General features: G+C 43.4%; 1 protein-coding gene across 3 annotated transcripts in view; it reads left to right on the top strand.

Moving 5' to 3' along the window:
- SV2B (synaptic vesicle glycoprotein 2B) overlaps positions 1 to 16,696 on the top strand; it is a 247,360-nt gene that overhangs the window by 207,792 nt on the left and 22,872 nt on the right. For all 3 annotated transcript variants that reach the window (XM_027521346.1, XM_027521347.1, XM_027521348.1), the window contains exon 9: positions 3,323 to 3,487. In XM_027521346.1, coding sequence (XP_027377147.1) covers positions 3,323 to 3,487 — 165 coding nt within the window. The remainder of the gene's footprint in view (positions 1 to 3,322; positions 3,488 to 16,696) is intronic.

Raw genomic sequence — 16,696 nt, 5'->3', positions numbered from 1 at the left:
CTCGATGGACACGAGTTTGAGCAAGCTCCGGGAGTTGGTGATGGACAGGGAGGCCTGGTGTGCTGCAGTCCATGGGGCTGCAAAGAGTCAGACCCAACTTAGCAACTGAACAAAAAGTTCATTAATTTTCTTGTGCTTCCCATGCCTCATCTGTACATTGAGGGTTACCATTGGTTCTAACTCATATAGAGTCTGTGTCAGATTGGATGCTTTTGGCTATGACAGGCAACCCACTCTAGTGGCTTCTACAACAAGGAAATTTCTGATCCTTTGTAATAAGAATTCCATGGAGAGGCAGCCTCCAGGTGGGGATTCAGCCTCAGGCTAGTTCTCATCTGCCAGCAAGATGTCTGCAACTGCTCTTGGCATTCTCGGACATGGAAAAGTGTCCCAACAAGGAAGAGGCTGCCTTTCTCTGAGATTGACTTTTTAAAAATAATTTTCTTTTTACTTGGTTCTGCTGGGTCTTGGTTACTGCATGTGGAATCTTTGATCTTCATTATAGCATGCAGAATCTTTAGTTGCTGCATGGGGGATTATTATTATTATTATTATTATTTTAGATGAGGCTTGGAAAGTCTTAGTTATGATGTGTGGTATCTAGTTACCTGACCTGGACCCCTGCCTTGGGAGGATGTGGAGTCTTAGCCACTAGACCAACAGGGAAGTCCCTGAGCTCCACTTTTTAACATCAAGGAAACCTTTCTCATCTTCTCTTTTGGCTCATATGTTAAAGAATTTGTCTGCAATGCAAGAGACCTGGGGTTCGATCCCCAGGTCGGGAAGGTCCCCTGGAGAAGGAAATGGCAACCCACTCCGGTATTCTTGCCTGGAGAATCCCATGGAGAGAGTAGGCTGGCAGGCTACAGTCCATGGGGTCATAAAGAGTCCGACATGACTGAGCGACTAACACTTTCACTTCAAACCTTTCTCAGAAGCTGCCAGCAGACTCTCCCCACCCCGACATTATATTAGCCAAATGCGTGTGTCACATGCTTTAGGGCTAAACTAGCCACTGGTGATCGGGATGTGATTTCCCGATGACTTCAGACTAATCAAGATTTGCCTCTCAGCTGATTATACTGTTAGCTTTCCTGAGCACTGACACCCAAACAAAATCAACTTTCTGTTCCCAAGGAAGAAGCAGGGAATGAATGTTGGGTCAGCAGCTGTCTGTGTCCTTGTGAATATTAAATACAGAAAACAGAGAACCTTTGCAATAATATCCACAGCAATAAAGTAAATGAAATATAATGTGATCGATGATTAGCTGGCTCCTCTCTTAAATAGTAGTCTCTCACCCTAGTCATTTTATTCACCTCCAGATAACATGACCCTTCTTTCCGTGCCAGTTTTGGGGCCCATTTATAGTGTTAAGAGGCTGTTTCATTGTATGGATAAAGTGCAGTTGTTTCTGGCACATCAGTAAGTGCTCAATAAATTGCTATTATCAACTAAAATCTTTTGGTGAGATTTTAAACTTTCATCTATGAAGTTATTTTGTTCACCACCGCCCATGGCCAAAGACTCATTCCCCTCAACCCAGGGAATTCAGTTGGCTTTAATGACCTCTTGGATTATGGGAGGAATGTGTGAAGACCTGCCTTTTCCAACATCTAACCAAGTGTCTTCCAATAGATATTGATGGAGCCCAAACAGTCTCTTTACCAAACAGATAAATGTAGAAGCAGACTGCTCACGTCCACCTGTCCCATCTAAGCTAGACGAGAACACAGAACATTTCAGAAGCTAAAATGGTAGACCCTTGGATCCAATTCACTGAAAGTTTTAAGAGATTTCCTTATGTCTAATTTAATTTTGTCAAGTAGGTAATGGCTTTCCAGTGTTGGAACCTCAGAGAGATCTGGTCTCGCTTCCTTCCCCCTCTATTTACTCTCTTCTGCGTCCTCTATGTAATTATCTTTTATTTTTCTATTCATCATTCTAGTATTTCTTTTTGTAAATTTAAGCAAATGTATGTATGTTTACAAATTTCTTTATTGTTTTCTTATGAGAAGGAAATGCAAGAAAGCAGTTTTGCATTTCCTTTTTGCATTCAACAATATATTCTGGAGCTCTCTCATACTGCTAGATAGAGATTTACATTCTTTTTTTACAGTAGCATAGAATGTGTGCATAGCTCTCCACAGTACAACTCTACACTTTATTCAACCAGGACCCTGTTCCCAGATTGTTAGGAAGTTTTCAGACATTTGTTGTTGCAAACAGTGCCACAGTGAGTCACTCTTTGTGGGCTCCTTTGTATTGGACAAGTTAATCAGTGGAATAGATTCCTAGAAATAGAATTATGGAGTCAAAAGGCGATAAATCCATCAGTAATTGTTGTAGGCACTGACCAATTCACCTGAAGATGGTACTGCAAAATGCCATCCTCTTCCCAGCAATGCATAAGAGCACCTGCTTACCTGCAGCCTCACCAGCAGAGTTTTTGCAAACTTCGTTTTGAGTCTGGTGGGCGAGAATGATAACACAGTGTGGTTTTAATTTTCACTTTTCGGGTTATGAGTGGGATGGAGCATGATTTTTGTGTTTCATGGCCATCTTTTAGAGTTGGTGATCTTGAGATTTTAGGTATAAAATGCCATCTGCAAATATAGTTTTACTGCTTGCTTTGTAATTTTATATTCCTATGTTTTTTCCTTATGTAGCTGAGTTAGTTAAGACTAACTTAATTAACTGAGTTAGCTAACACTACAACATAGTGTTAAATAGTAGTGAGGATATGGGTATCCTGGTTTTATTTCTTATGTTAGTGGGAGTGACCACAGTGTTCTCCCCATCAGAAGATCCTTCCTTTTGAGTTGAGATATATTTATATATATTTTGGGCTTCCCTGGTGGCTCAGTCAGTAAAGAATCTGCCTGCAAGGCTGGAGACCTGGGTTTGATCCCTGGGTCAGGAAGATCCCCTGGAGGAGGGTATGGCAATCCACTCCAGTATTCTTGCCTGGGCAATCCCAGGACAGAGGAGCCTGGTGGGCTAAGTCCATGGAGTTGCAAGAGTCAGATACAACTTAGCAACTAAACCACCAGCACTATATGTATTTTTACATGCTGAGGAAGCACACATGAATTTCTAATCTATTGGTGTTTTAATCAAGAATGCATGTTGTTTTTTTATCAAGTGCCTTTTTGGCATCTGTAGAGACTATTGTGACTTTTTTCCATTAGGTCTACTTATATAAGGTTGTATTTTCTAATGAACCATATGGACTTATTTAAAATGGGCTTGATTTACCTCATATCAGAAATGCAGACTCTGATGGTGTTGCTGCTCCAATATTCTTTCTTCTCCATTACAGTTACTATGGACTGACAGTTTGGTTCCCTGACATGATCCGGTATTTTCAAGATGAAGCGTACAAGTCCAAAATGAAGGTGTTTCACGACGAGCACGTGTACGGTGTCACAATCAACTTCACAATGGAAAATCAGATTCACCAACACGGGAAACTTGTGAATGACAAGTAAGTGCAGGACCATGGACTTTGCTTAGATCGAGAGGAGTGTGTGTGGGTACTGTCTTGGGGAGGGAGGCATTGGCCAGATAAGAATTCAATATGGTGGGGATTGAGCTCTGAGACTGATAGAATATCACACTTTGCCTAGGCTGCCAGAGACTCGACAGTGCCCCCTGGTGGCCCTGTCTATACTGTGCGGTCCCCCATCATCCTGGCTAGGGTTGATTGATCAAGGAGGGTCAACCAGGCTGTCTTGTCTGAGACCTCACACGTTTATTGGTGATGCACAGAGAGCCCCTCAATGATGCCTGCCGGGAGGGAGGGCCCAGAGGTCCAGCACCAACTCACAGCCTGACTGGTGAGCTTTTTCTTTGATTCTGGATGCTTCTTCAGCAGCAAGCCCAAGGCTAATATAACTCTATTTTATGATATTCTTTCACCTATTATTGGCTTCCCCGACGGCTCAGTGGGTAAAGAATCCTCCTGGAATGCAGGAGATGTGGGTCTGATCCCTGGGTCAGGAAGATCCTACCTCCAAGTGTCTATCAGCATGGCCCTTTGCCATCAAGAGTGTTGTTGTCCTTTGGGGAAAAAAAAATTAGAGCAGTGTTAAAAAAGTCTTGCCCATATCCTCTTCAGGGCTTCCCTGGTGGCTCAGTGGTAAAGAATCCATCTGCAGTGCAGGAGACACAGGAGAGACGGGTGATCCCTGGGTCGGGAAGATCCCCTGGAGAAGGAAGTGGCAACCCACTCCAGTATTCTTGCCTGGAGAATCCCATAGACAGAGGAGCCTGGCAGGCTACATAGTCCATAGGGTTGCAAAGAGTTGGACACAACAGCAAGCTTGCAGACAGACCTTGTCTTCAGTCTGTTTGACCCCTCCTCTTTCTACTCCTGGAACACTGAGATGGATAGTCCAGACCGCTGGGCTTTAAGAATGCCTCCTTGAGGTTGCCTCCAATGGCCCCAGATGGGTCAGGACAGCACAAAGTTCCCTCCAAGCCACGTGATCTGCTAAGCTGAACATCTCCACCTCTGCTGTTAGCCGTCTTGAATTATCCTTAGCAAGCTCACTGGGTCAGGGGAGGGCTACACCAGAAACCCCACAGCCCAGGCAATTCAGTGTCAGTGATAGATGCTGCCCCTCATTCATGCACCTGTGCAAGAATTTTCGCCAGGGATTCTCTCCTCCAATGCCAGTTCTACTTTTCCAGCCCGCACCCAGCTATGTGTCCAAGTGGCTGTGCCCATTGACTCTTAGCTGCTGTGGGAAAGAGGTACGAGTCTGGATGAAGTCCAAGGCGGGGGCCTTGGGCCGTCTAGTCCGTATGTTACTGGCCAGACCTTAGCAAATGTTCTCTGTTATTTAGAATGAGAAAGAAAGTGTGACTTGAAAAGAGGAATGTTATTTCTATAAATATAAGGCCTTTGAGGAAGGAAAGTTAGGCGTGACTATCAGTAGACATGGAATTCAGATTTTCAGATGATGTTTTAAAATGCCGAGGCTCAGTCACAAACATCTACACGTTTACACGCCCACGTGTGCACATGCCTTCGCTGGGGACACTTGGGTCACTGGAATCTGCTGAGAGTGGCCACTCCAAGGATGGCAGTTCCCAGGCTGATGGTTGGTGGTGGATGGTGATCCCCGCTGGGATTTCTCACTGTCAGGGCTCTTCAGTGTAAACACAGAGATCTTGCATTGGCATTACCAAGGAAGAGATGTTGCCCTTCTTGGGACTTCCCTGGTGATCCAGCAGTTAAGAATCCTCCTTCCAATGCAGGGGACTCAGGTTTGATCCCTGCTCCAGGAAGTAAGATCCCACACGTCCTGAGGCAATTAAGCACTAGAGGAAAAAAAAAAAAAAGCCTGTGATTTGCAGGAAGACCCAGCACAGCGACGCCCCCCACACCACCAAAAAAAAGAAGAAATGTTGCCCTTCTTTATTAGAATGCTTTGGAAGTGTTGAAAAGTAAGGGATGTTATAGATGGCTAGATGTCCCTCTGATATGATGTTATTCCATGCAGAGACAAATTCATTAAAAGAGACTTCATCTGTGAAATTTCCTCTGTTCAGTGACACTCTATTGTGGTGTTACTATAATGGCGATGGTGATGACCATGATAACAAGGCTGATTATTTCGTAGATAATATCATATGTTGTTGTTCAGTCACTAAGTCGTGTCTGACTCTTTGTGACCCTGTGAACTGCAGCACACCAGGCTTCTCTGTCCTTCACGATCTCTCGGAGTTGGCTCAAACTCATGTCCATCGAGTCCGTGAGACCATTTAACCATCTCATCCTCTACCATCCCGTTCTCCTCCCACCTTCAATCTTTCCCAGCATCAGGGTCTTTTCCGGTGAGTCAGCTCTTTGCATCAGGTGGCCAAGGAGCTTCAGTTTCAGCATCAGTCCTTCCAATGAATATTCAGGATTGATTTCCTTTAAGGATTGACTGGTTTGATTTCCTTGTTGTTCAAGGGACTCTCAAGAGTCTTCTCCAGCACCACAATTCAAAAAAGATTAGGAACCTTTGAAACTAAGGAATTGAACGTGGGTTTGTTTGTTTTTCTTGAGTTATGCTGCCATCTGCTGGTCACAAACCAGAAAACACCTCACCTGTGGGAATCGAGTCTCTTTTGACAAGTTAAATTCTTCACATTCGTTAGAATTGTCCCCACTCTTACCAGTAGTCCTCATTTGACTTTAGCCACACTTTGCTGATTAAAATTTTAGGTAAAATTATTTACTTTATTAGCTACCACACATGAGGAAGATTACTTTTAGCAGGGAGAGCAAAGAGAAAGAAAGTCAATCTAGAAGAGAGAAGGTTGATTTCACGCATCATAGTGACATGCTACCCACACAGTTAAAAGCTCTTTTTAGTGAGGCATCAGTAAAAATTTTCTTCATCTGCAGTGGGTGTGTTTCAGGGCAATAACGCCCCATGAAGCTGCCAAGGGTGGGAAATGTGTTAAACGTACCTTCTGGCTTCAGGTCTGAGGAAGTAGCCAAGACTTGGGGATCTAGGTTCCAAGCCTTGATGGGTCAGTGACTAACTGAACCCTCTATGACCTGTGTAAGCCTCTGATTGCACATCAGAAAGTCATAATATTGAGATAAAATGTCCATCATGCTTCAGGGTTGCTGAAATTATTGTTGTTGTTTAGTTGCTAAGTCGTGTCTGACTCTTTTGCAACCCCAGGAACTGTAGCCCACCAGGCTCCTCTGTCCATGGCATTTCCCCCACAGCAATACTGGGTGTGTTGCGATTTCCTTCTCCAAGGCATCTTCCTGACCCAGGGATCAAACCCATGTCTTCTTTACCACAGAGCCAACAGGGAAGCCCACTACTAAAATACCCCAGCATAATTTAGAAATTTAATCTAGGTTGTGCATAGTTCTTATAGAGCTTCTTCCTGAATATTTTACAACTGTGCATGCGTGCATAGTCCATTGCTTCAGTCATGTCCAATTCTGTGTGGCCCCATGGACTGTAGCCCTCCAGGCTTCTCTGTCCAATGGGATTCTCCAGGAAGGATACTGGAGTGGGTTGCCATGGCCTCCTCCAGGGGATCTTCCCGATCTAGGAATCAAACCTGCATCTCCTGCATTGCAGGTGGATTTTTACCCACTGAACCGTGTGGGAAGCCCATTTACAAGTAAATAGCTACTAAAAATGGGGTGGCTGTTCTTCCATCAGACCTTTACTCAGGTTATTATTGCAGATCAACAGAAATCCTATTGATCTGGGGATGTTTGAGCTGAGCTCTTTTATTAGCTCTAACAGCCCTGTCATCTGCCAATAACAATTGTTTTGTCTCCTTTCTTTTCTTTTTTATTACATCATGAAATATATCAAATATACAAAGAGTAGAGAATAACACAACAACCCTATTCAGAGCAACCCTATTTGTTAGCTTTGTATAATCATAAACTGTGATGCACTGACTTCGGGCTTCCCTGGTGGCTCAGCTGGTAAAGAATCCGCCTGCAATGCGGAAGACCTGGGTTCAATCCCTGGGTTGGGAAGATGCCCTAGAGAAGGGATAGGCTACCCACTCCAGTGGGCTTCCCTTGTGGCTCAGCTGGTAAAGATTCCATCTGTAATGTGGGAGACCTGGGTTCAATCCCTGGGTTGGGAAGATCTCCTGGAGAAGGGAAAAGCTACCTGCTCCTGTATTCTGGTCTGGAGAATTCTGTGTACTGTATAGTCCATGGGTTCACAAAGAGTTAGACACGACTGAGCGACTTTCACACTGACTTCAGATTTTAATATAGATTAAACATGACTCACTCGGTTGCTCTTTTTGATGTTGTTTTTCTTCCTCCCAAGGAGTAATGATCACCACGGTCATAAATTCGGTGTTTTACACGCATGTGTGTTTTTATACTTTCAAATATATTTATATATCTGTAAACACTGTACAGCATTATTTTGTGTGCTTTAAATTTTAGGTAAATATCACGCTTTGTTATAGATCAGATCAGATCAGATCAGTTGCTCAGTTGTGTCTGACTCTTTGCCACCCCACGAATCGCAGCACTCCAGGCCTCCCTGTCCATCACCAACTCCTGGAGTTCACTCAGACTCACGTCCATCAAGTCGGTGATGCCATCCAGCCATCTCATCCTCTGTCGTCCCCTTCTCCTCTTGCCCCTAATCCCTCCCAGCATCAGAGTCTTTTCCAATGAGTCAACTCTTCGCATGAGGTGGCCAAAGTGCTGGAGTTTCAGCTTTAGCATCATTCCTTCCAAAGAAATCCCAGGGCTGATCTCCTTCAAAATGGACTGGTTGGATCTCCTTGCAGTCCAAGGGACTCTCAAGAGTCTTCTCCAACACCACAGTTCAAACACATCAGTTCTTCAGCGCTCAGCCTTCTTCACAGTCCAACTCTCACATCCATACATGACCACTGGAAAAAACATAGCCTTGACTAGACGAACCTTTGTTGGCAAAGTAATGTCTCTGCTTTTGAATATGCTATCTAAGTTGGTCATAACTTTCCTTCCAAGCAATAAGCGTCTTTTAATTTCATGGCTGCAGTCACCATCTGCAGTGATTTTGGAGCCCACAAAAATAAAGTCTGACACTGTTTCCACTGTTTCCCCATCTATTTCCCATGAAGTGCTGGGACTGGATGCCATGATCTTCATTTTCTGAATGTTGAGCTTTAAGCCAACTTTTTCACTCTCCACTTTCACTTTCATCAAGAGGCTTTTTAGTTCCTCTTCACTTTCTGCCATAAGGGTGGTGTCATCTGCATATCTGAGGTTATTGATATTTCTCCCGGCAATCTTGATTCCAGCTTGTGTTTCTTCCAGTCCAGCGTTTCTCATGATGTACTCTGCATATAAGTTAAATAAACAATATACAGCCTTGACGAACTCCTTTTCCTATTTGGAACCAGTCTGTTGTTCCATGTCCAGTTCTAACTGTTGCTTCCTGATCTGCATACAGATTTCTCAAGAGGCAGATCAGGTGGTCTGGTATTCCCATTTCTTTCAGAATTTTCCACAGTTTATTGTGATCCACACAGTCAAAGGCTTTGGCATAGTCAATAAAGCAGAAATAGATGTTTTTCTGGAACTCTCTTGCTTTTTCCATGATCCAGTGGATGTTGGCAATTTGATCTCTGGTTCTTCTGCCTTTTCTAAAACCAGCTTGAACATCAGGAAGTTCACGGTTCACATATTGCTGACGCCTGGCTTGGAGAATTTTGAGCATGACTTTACTAGCGTGTGAGATGAGTGCAATTGTGCGGTAGTTTGAGCATTCTTTGGCATTGCCTTTCTTTGGGATTGGAATGAAAACGGACCTTTTCCAGTCCTGTGGCCACTGCTGAGTTTTCCAAATTTGCTGGCATATTGAGTGCAGCACTTTCACAGCATCATCTTTCAGGATTTGGAATAGCTCAACTGGAATTCCATCATCTCCACTAGCTTTGTTCGTAGTGATGCTTTCTAAGGCCCACTTGACTTCACATTCCAGGATGTCTGGCTCTAGTTCAGTGATCACACCATCGTGATTATCTGGGTCGTGAAGATCTTTTTTGTACAGTTCTTCTATGTATTCTTGCCATCTCTTTTTAATATCTTCTGCTTCTGTTAGGTCCATACCATTTCTGTCCTTTATCGAGCCCATCTTTGCATGAAATGTTCCTTTGGTATCTCTGATTTTCTTGAAGAGATCCCTAGTCTTTCCCATTCTGTTGTTTTCCTCTACTTCTTTGCATTGATCTCTGAAGAAGGCTTTCTTATCTCTTCTTGCTATTCTTTGGAACTCTGCATTCAGATGTTTATATCTTTCCTTTTCTCCTTTACTTTTCGCTTCTCTTCTTTTCACAGCTATTTGTAAGGCCTCCCCAGACAGCCATTTTGCTTTTTTGCATTTCTTTTCCATGGGAATGGTCTTGATCCCTGTGTCCTGTACAATGTCACGAACCTCATTCCATAGTTCATCAGGCATTCTATCTATCAGATCTAGGCCCTTAAATCTATTTCTCACTTCCACTGTATAATCATAAGGGATTTGATTTAGGTCATACCTGAATGGTCTACTGGTTTTCCCTACTTTCTTCAATTTAAGTCTGAATTTGGCAATAAGGAGTTCATGGTCTGAGCCACAGTCAGCTCCTGGTCTTGTTTTTGCTCACTGTATAGAGCTTCTCCATCTTTGGCTGCAAAGAATATATTCGATCTGATTTCAGTGTTGACCATCTGGTGACGTCCATGTGTAGAGTCTTCTCTTGTGTTAGTCTTCTCTTTGTTATAGATGTGAATGTATAATTTTCATACTATAAATTTTGGAATTAGTTTTTTTGTTGTTATTTTTAGGCCATTTACTTCTTTTATTGTAAATATTTTTAATTGAGGTGTAGTTGATGTACAGTATTGTGTTGATTATAATGTCAGTGCTAATGGGTATCCTGACTTCAGTGGGGGTAATTTGGGTGTCTTCCTTTGAAGTATGATACTTGCTATGTTTTTGATTGGTCTTCTTTATAAAGTTGAGGAAATTCTCTTTTAGATATGCTGAGGGTGTTTATCATGAAAGCATATTGAATCTGTCACATGCTTTTCTGCATCTATTATGACAATCATATGGCTTTCTCCTTGGACTTATTAATATGATAGATTAAAGTAATATTGTTTCTGGATATTCAACTGTACTTAATTCCTGGGATATATCTTGATCATTCCATGTGATTTTTTTAAAGTAGCAATACATCGACGAATTTGATTTACTAATATTCTTTTTTGTGTTGTTTAGATGTTTATAGCTGTTTTATTCATAACTGTCAAAATGTGGAGGCAACACACATGTCCTTTATTTTTTATTTTCTACAAAAAATTGTGCAAATATTTCAGATTGGGTTTCAACTTATTATTCTGTTAAGATTATTTTCAGAGCTGTTTAGGTTCACAGTGAAATTGAGAGGAAGCCACAGGGATGTCCCATATACCATCTGCCAGAACTACCCTATTATCTAGCAATGATCCAAGATGTCCTTGAGCAGGTGAATGGATAAATCAACTGTGGTACATACTGGCCCTGGAATATTATTTAGTGCCAAAGAAGTAAGGGATCAAGTCATACAAAGGCCTTGAGAACCTAAATGCATGTTCCTAAGTGAAAGAAACCTCACTAAAAAGGCTGCATCCTTATGATTTCAGCTGTATGTCATTCCGAAAAAGGCAAAACTATGCAAATCAGTGGTTGCCAGAGGTTAGGGGAGAGGGAAGTATGGATAAATAAGCAGAGCACAGTGGAAATAGTCTGCATGGTGCCTAACGTCCAGATGGCATTAGTTGTAAAGGCTCTGCCTGCCAGCACAGGGGATGAAAGAGACGTGGGTTTGATCCCTGGGTCTGGGAGATCCCCTGGAGTAAGAAATGGCAATCCACCCCAGAATTCTTGCCTGGAAAATCTCATGGACAGAGGAGCCCTGGCGGGCTACAGTCCCTGGGGTCGCAGAGTTGGACACGACTGAGCATGCATGTGTGCACACACACACGTGCACACACATACACACAGAACCACTTATGTTCTATTTAGGATTTTTGCATTTAAATGGGATTGGTGTATATTTTCCTTATACTGTTCTTACTGATCTTTGGTATCAAGGTTATGTGGTGTTATGTAGCTGAGCCATGGTGGCTCAAACCATAAAGAATCTGCCCCCAATGCAGGAGACCTGGGTTTGATCCCTGGGTCTGAAAGATCCTCTGGAGTAGGGAATGGCTACCCACTCCAGTATTCTTGCCTGGAGAATTCCATGGACAGAGGAGCCTGGTGGGCTACAGTCCATGAGATCGCAAAGAGTGGGACACGTCTGAGCAACTAACACACACACACACACACACACACACACACACACCAGGGTTATGTAACCAAAAGTGGGGTCTGGCTGCTCACTGCTCAAAAGCCAATACAGAGGCCAGGTTGGCGGAAAGCAAAGTTTGCTTTCTTTTGGATGCCGGCAACTCAGTGTTGGGGCAAGGGGAGGAGGTGGACATCTGTCTGAAGGCCAAGCTGCCCCCACTGACAATCAGAGGGCAAGAGCTTTTACAGACGGAGGAAGGGGGCTATATGCAGAAACAGTACAGTCGGCTGACAGTCACCTTGAAATTGGTCATCAGGGATCTGACCAGTGGTACCTTGACCGTTTTAAGTGCAGTTAATCTTCAGTTCCAGGATTGGTTTGTTTCCATTTCTTTGAGGCTGATTCTTAGAATTGTGACAGCTGATATCACGGCTATAGTCTGGTCTTCATGCCGTCAACTTCTCCACCTGGTGGGGGTGTCAGACACTATTCTGAGCCGTGTCCTGTCAGCTCACAGGACACGGCTCAGAATATTATGAATAGTCCTTGAGAAGGAGCTAAGGGTCCCTGACTATGCGTAATGGCTAAACTATTATTACTTGTTCTCCTTTAACTGTTTTCCTTTGTTTCTGCGTGTTTTCACTTCTCTGATGGAACTTATTCTTTGTCTAAAGTTTTTCCACAGACAAAAGGGAGGCTGAGGACATGGGAGGCAAGGACCATAGTATCCTGCTCCTTTTCAGTTGTACCCTTTTTTAAAAAATGTTCTAGGATCCGTGTAAATAGGCAGGGTGAGATATGGTGATTTCAGCACTTAGGTGGCCGTAAGCTTAAGAGAAGATGGAGAAAGTAAGTTGGATTTACTGGCAGATCCCCTGAGGCACAAGGACGTGTCCTTAGAGAGTCTGTTTGGCAGATGAAGAGCCAGTATTTCCCATCATATATGTCTGCTTCTCCATGAAATAGTATTTCAACCATTTGATGGCCATTTCCACTCCACTCTTCTTTCCCAGGCTACTTATAGTAAAGATACCTCTCATTTATAAAACCAAATACTAGAGCTGGAAAAAGTCATCTCCTCAATAATGTTATTTTAATGATTTTAAAATACAAGCCTGCAGAGAAGAGACTTGCCTGAAATCTTTTAATAACAGTGCTAAAAGTTGAACTCTATTCTTCATTTTTTGAAAGGTGGTGTCAGAGGTGAAGTTAAAGCCTGATGCCTATGTGTGGAGAATTTAAGAAGTTATTTAGAGTTATACAGAGAATTTAAGAAGTTGCAAAGAAGTTATAAACAAAAGACCCACTGTTTCCTTCATTCTTTAAGCAAAATGAGCCCAAGCATGTATTTTCTGAAGTGATTTTCTTTTTTTTTAAAGATTTTTTTTAATGTGGACCATCTTAAAAGTCTTTATTAATTTATTACAATATTGCTTCTGTTTTATGTTTTGGGTTTTTGGCCATGGCCTCATGATCCTCATGTGGGTTCGATCCCTGACCAGGGAAGGCAAAGCCTTAGCCTGCCAAGGAAGTCCCCTGACGTGGACAGTTTTCTCATTCCTGCTTTGCTTCATCTCAGATTAGGACCTGATATGAGATAATGTGTGAGAAATTAGAGTTCCAGGTCTTTCCTGAAAAAGTTTCTCTTTTATTTCACTGTATGTGGAAGGCTTACTGTAGGACCGTCCGTGTGTGTGAGCTTTGGGAAAATAGACCCTTTGTTTATTTTCTCTCTGAAAGGTGATATAAATGATGTGAAAGAGAATTTTACACTTAACGAAAAAGTCAGTTGAAGGGTATACATTATATATCATGCCTCTGTGCCTTAGCATATGCTATTCCCTTTGCCTGGAATTCACTTGCACTGCGTCTTGGCTTGGATAGCTTTTATTTATCCTTAAGGAAAAGCGAATATCATGCTGTACCTGACTGTATCATAAGTACCCTTTTGCAATGATCTTGTAGCTTATCTCTAATCTTTTTAAAAAAACAATTTACATCTGGTCGCGCTGTCTTCATTGTTTTTCTTCATAGCATTTCTCTAGTTGCGGCGAGTGGGGGCTGCCCTTCACTGTGCATGAACTTCTGACTGCGTGGCCTCTCTTGTGTGAAGCACAGGCTGCAGGCACACGGGCTCAGTAGCAGCCTGAGGGCTTGGTGGCTCCGCGGCAGGTGGAATCTTCCCCGACCAGGGCCTGAACCCGTGTCCCCTGTGTTGGCAGATGGACTCTTATTCACTGCACCACCAGGGGAGTCCTACGTATGTCTGAGCTTGATAGTTATCACGCCAGATTTTAATTGTCAGTTTTCTTGTTCCCTCTTTAGTTTTGAGTTTCTTGAGCGTGAGCCCATTCAAGTCGAAATCATGGTGACTGCATAGATGCGACTTCTGGCGTAGTTTAGATCACCTGGTGGATGAAGCACTGGGCTTGAGGGTAACTGAAATAAAGTGCTTGTAATAATAATTCCACCACAGGCTCTGGATCACCAATGGCTTCTGTTTCCTTAAAGGAAGCGTTCCACAAGCTACTTCTGTTAACTTTTCTTTCAGCCTTTGAGACCTCCTGAGTGAAGCATCTTGGACCAGTTCAGTATATAAATTAGGGATCGGAGGAGATGATTTATATAAAAGACTCATAAAATATGCCTTGGCCTTTTCTCCTTTTAACTCTCCTTTTATAACTTTGGCTTTTTATAACTCACTTGGAGATACATTTTAAGGTCTGCCCGTGTCAGACCTGTTATGATTTATGGCCCTTCTTTCTCACCCACCTTCGGCAGAACATTAAAATATCACCGGAGGCCACATCACCAGCCCATTACTGTATTAAAGAGAAGGATATATTAAGAAGGGCAAAGACCTGAGGCAGGCTCCAGGAATAGCTTTCCTGAGTAAATACAGTCAGCATACAAATTACATTAATTTTGAAATCAGAGCCATCTTCCTGTAACAAAAGGCTTAGTGATCAGTTTTTCCATAGAAATAGGAAGAGTTCAGCGGTAGCTTTTGGAGGCCGATTCAAATTTAACCCTAAGAAAAACTGTTGAAAACAATTTGGCTTTCTTGATCAGGGATTCTCACATTTCCTGAAGTGTAATAATCTGGCATCTTCCTCTGGTGGTTATAGTTCAAGAGGTGCAGGTTGGAATGAAGAGAACTCCCGTCTTTCGTAATAACCTCCTATTTTATTCTTTTTTTTTTTTCTACCTAAGTTACGTCAGTTTATTTTAACTTTTAAAAATTGGAGTATAATTGGGCTTTACAATGTTGTGTTGGTTTCTGCTGTGTAACCTTATGTATACATAAATCCCCTGCCTCTTGAGCCTCCCTCCCACCGCCCCCCCAGCATCCCACCCCTCAAGGTCATCACAGAACACCAGCCGAGCTCCTGTGCTTCATAGCAGCTTCCTGCTAGCTATCTGTTTTACACATGAAAAGTGAAAGCATTAGTTGCTCAGTTGTCTGACTCTTTGCGACCCCATGGACTGTAGCCCACCAGGCTCTTCTGTCCATGGGATTCTCCAGGCATGAATACTGGAGTGGGCTGCCATTCCCTTCTCCAGGGGATCTTCCCAACCCAGGGATTGAACCCGTGTCTCCTGCACTGCAGGCAGATTCTTCACCATCTGAGCCCCCACACGGTAGTGTATATAGGCCAATGCTACTCTCCCAGTTTGTCTCCCTATTTTATTCTGATGCAAGTGTTCTGGGGACTTCTCTTAAGAAGCACTGGCCCAGGCCTTCTTACTGCTGAGAGGTCTTTTTGTCAAAGCTAATAAGATGTAGTTCTAGGTTAGGGTTCTCAGCAGAACATAGCTGAGAGTGAAGAGTAAGGGCTGCTGGCCATCGTGTGGATGGAATGGCCTGGCGGCCCTGAGGAGCAGCAGCGGGTCCTCAGTGCCCTGTGCCGCGTCGGTCACTGGGTCCCCACTGAACTGGAACTGTCTGTTGGCTCCATTTCTTTTTCCCATTAGGCTTGAGGGCAGGGACCATGTCTTTTCTGTCTGTACTCAAAGCACCTAATACCATGCTCGGTAAAACTTTTGTTTGAGACTGAATCAGTGAACGAATTGACAGATGAATGAATGAATAGGGTTGAGATTCTTCACAAATAAAGACACAGCCAAAGGTTTCTCACTTAATAGCTTAACCAGCCTTGGGAAATATAACCAGTAGAGGCTGATGTCCCTGTGTGTGAGTCTATGTTTTTAAGCGTCCTGTTGCTTTTTCCTTTTAAGTTTATGTAGGAGTTGAAGTGCTGTCCATGGGGTCGCTAAGAGTCGGACATGACTGAGCGACTTCACTTTGACTTTTCACTTTCGTGCATTGGAGAAGGAAATGGCAACCCACTCCAGTGTTCTTGCCTGGAGAATCCCAGCGACGGGGGAGCCTGGTGGGCTGCAGTCCATGGGGTTGCTGAGGTCGGACACGACTGAGCAACTTCACTTTCACTTTTCACTTTCATGCATTGGAGAAGGAAATGGCAACCCACTCCAGTGTTCTTGCCTGGAGAATCCCAGCGACGGGGGAGCCTGGTGGGCTGCCGTCTATGGGGTCGCACAGAGTTGGGTATGACTGAAGTGACTTAGCAGCAGCAGCAGGAGTTGAAGACGTGCAACAGCTCCAGATGTGGGCTGTGCCTCACAATCATCCAGGGGTTTTACCTCTTATTGGCTGTTTCGGTTTTAAGTGAAAAAGTATTATATACACTTGGTATAAAGAAAATTTGTCTGATCCCAGTGGGCTACAGTCTGTGGGGTCACAAAAAGTCGGATACAGCTGAGTGACTAACACTTTCCCTTTCAGCCCCCCGTGTACCTCCCCAGGGCCGCACACACCTGCCCGTGTCTGCGGCACTCTCTCCAGGTGTGTGCTATGTACTTG

The sequence above is a fragment of the Bos indicus x Bos taurus genome, chromosome 21, assembly GCF_003369695.1.
Source record: "Bos indicus x Bos taurus breed Angus x Brahman F1 hybrid chromosome 21, Bos_hybrid_MaternalHap_v2.0, whole genome shotgun sequence".
Lineage (NCBI taxonomy): Eukaryota > Metazoa > Chordata > Mammalia > Artiodactyla > Bovidae > Bos > Bos indicus x Bos taurus.
The sequence above is the reverse complement of the archived record's forward strand: the minus strand, read 5'-3'. Positions and strand labels throughout refer to the sequence as shown.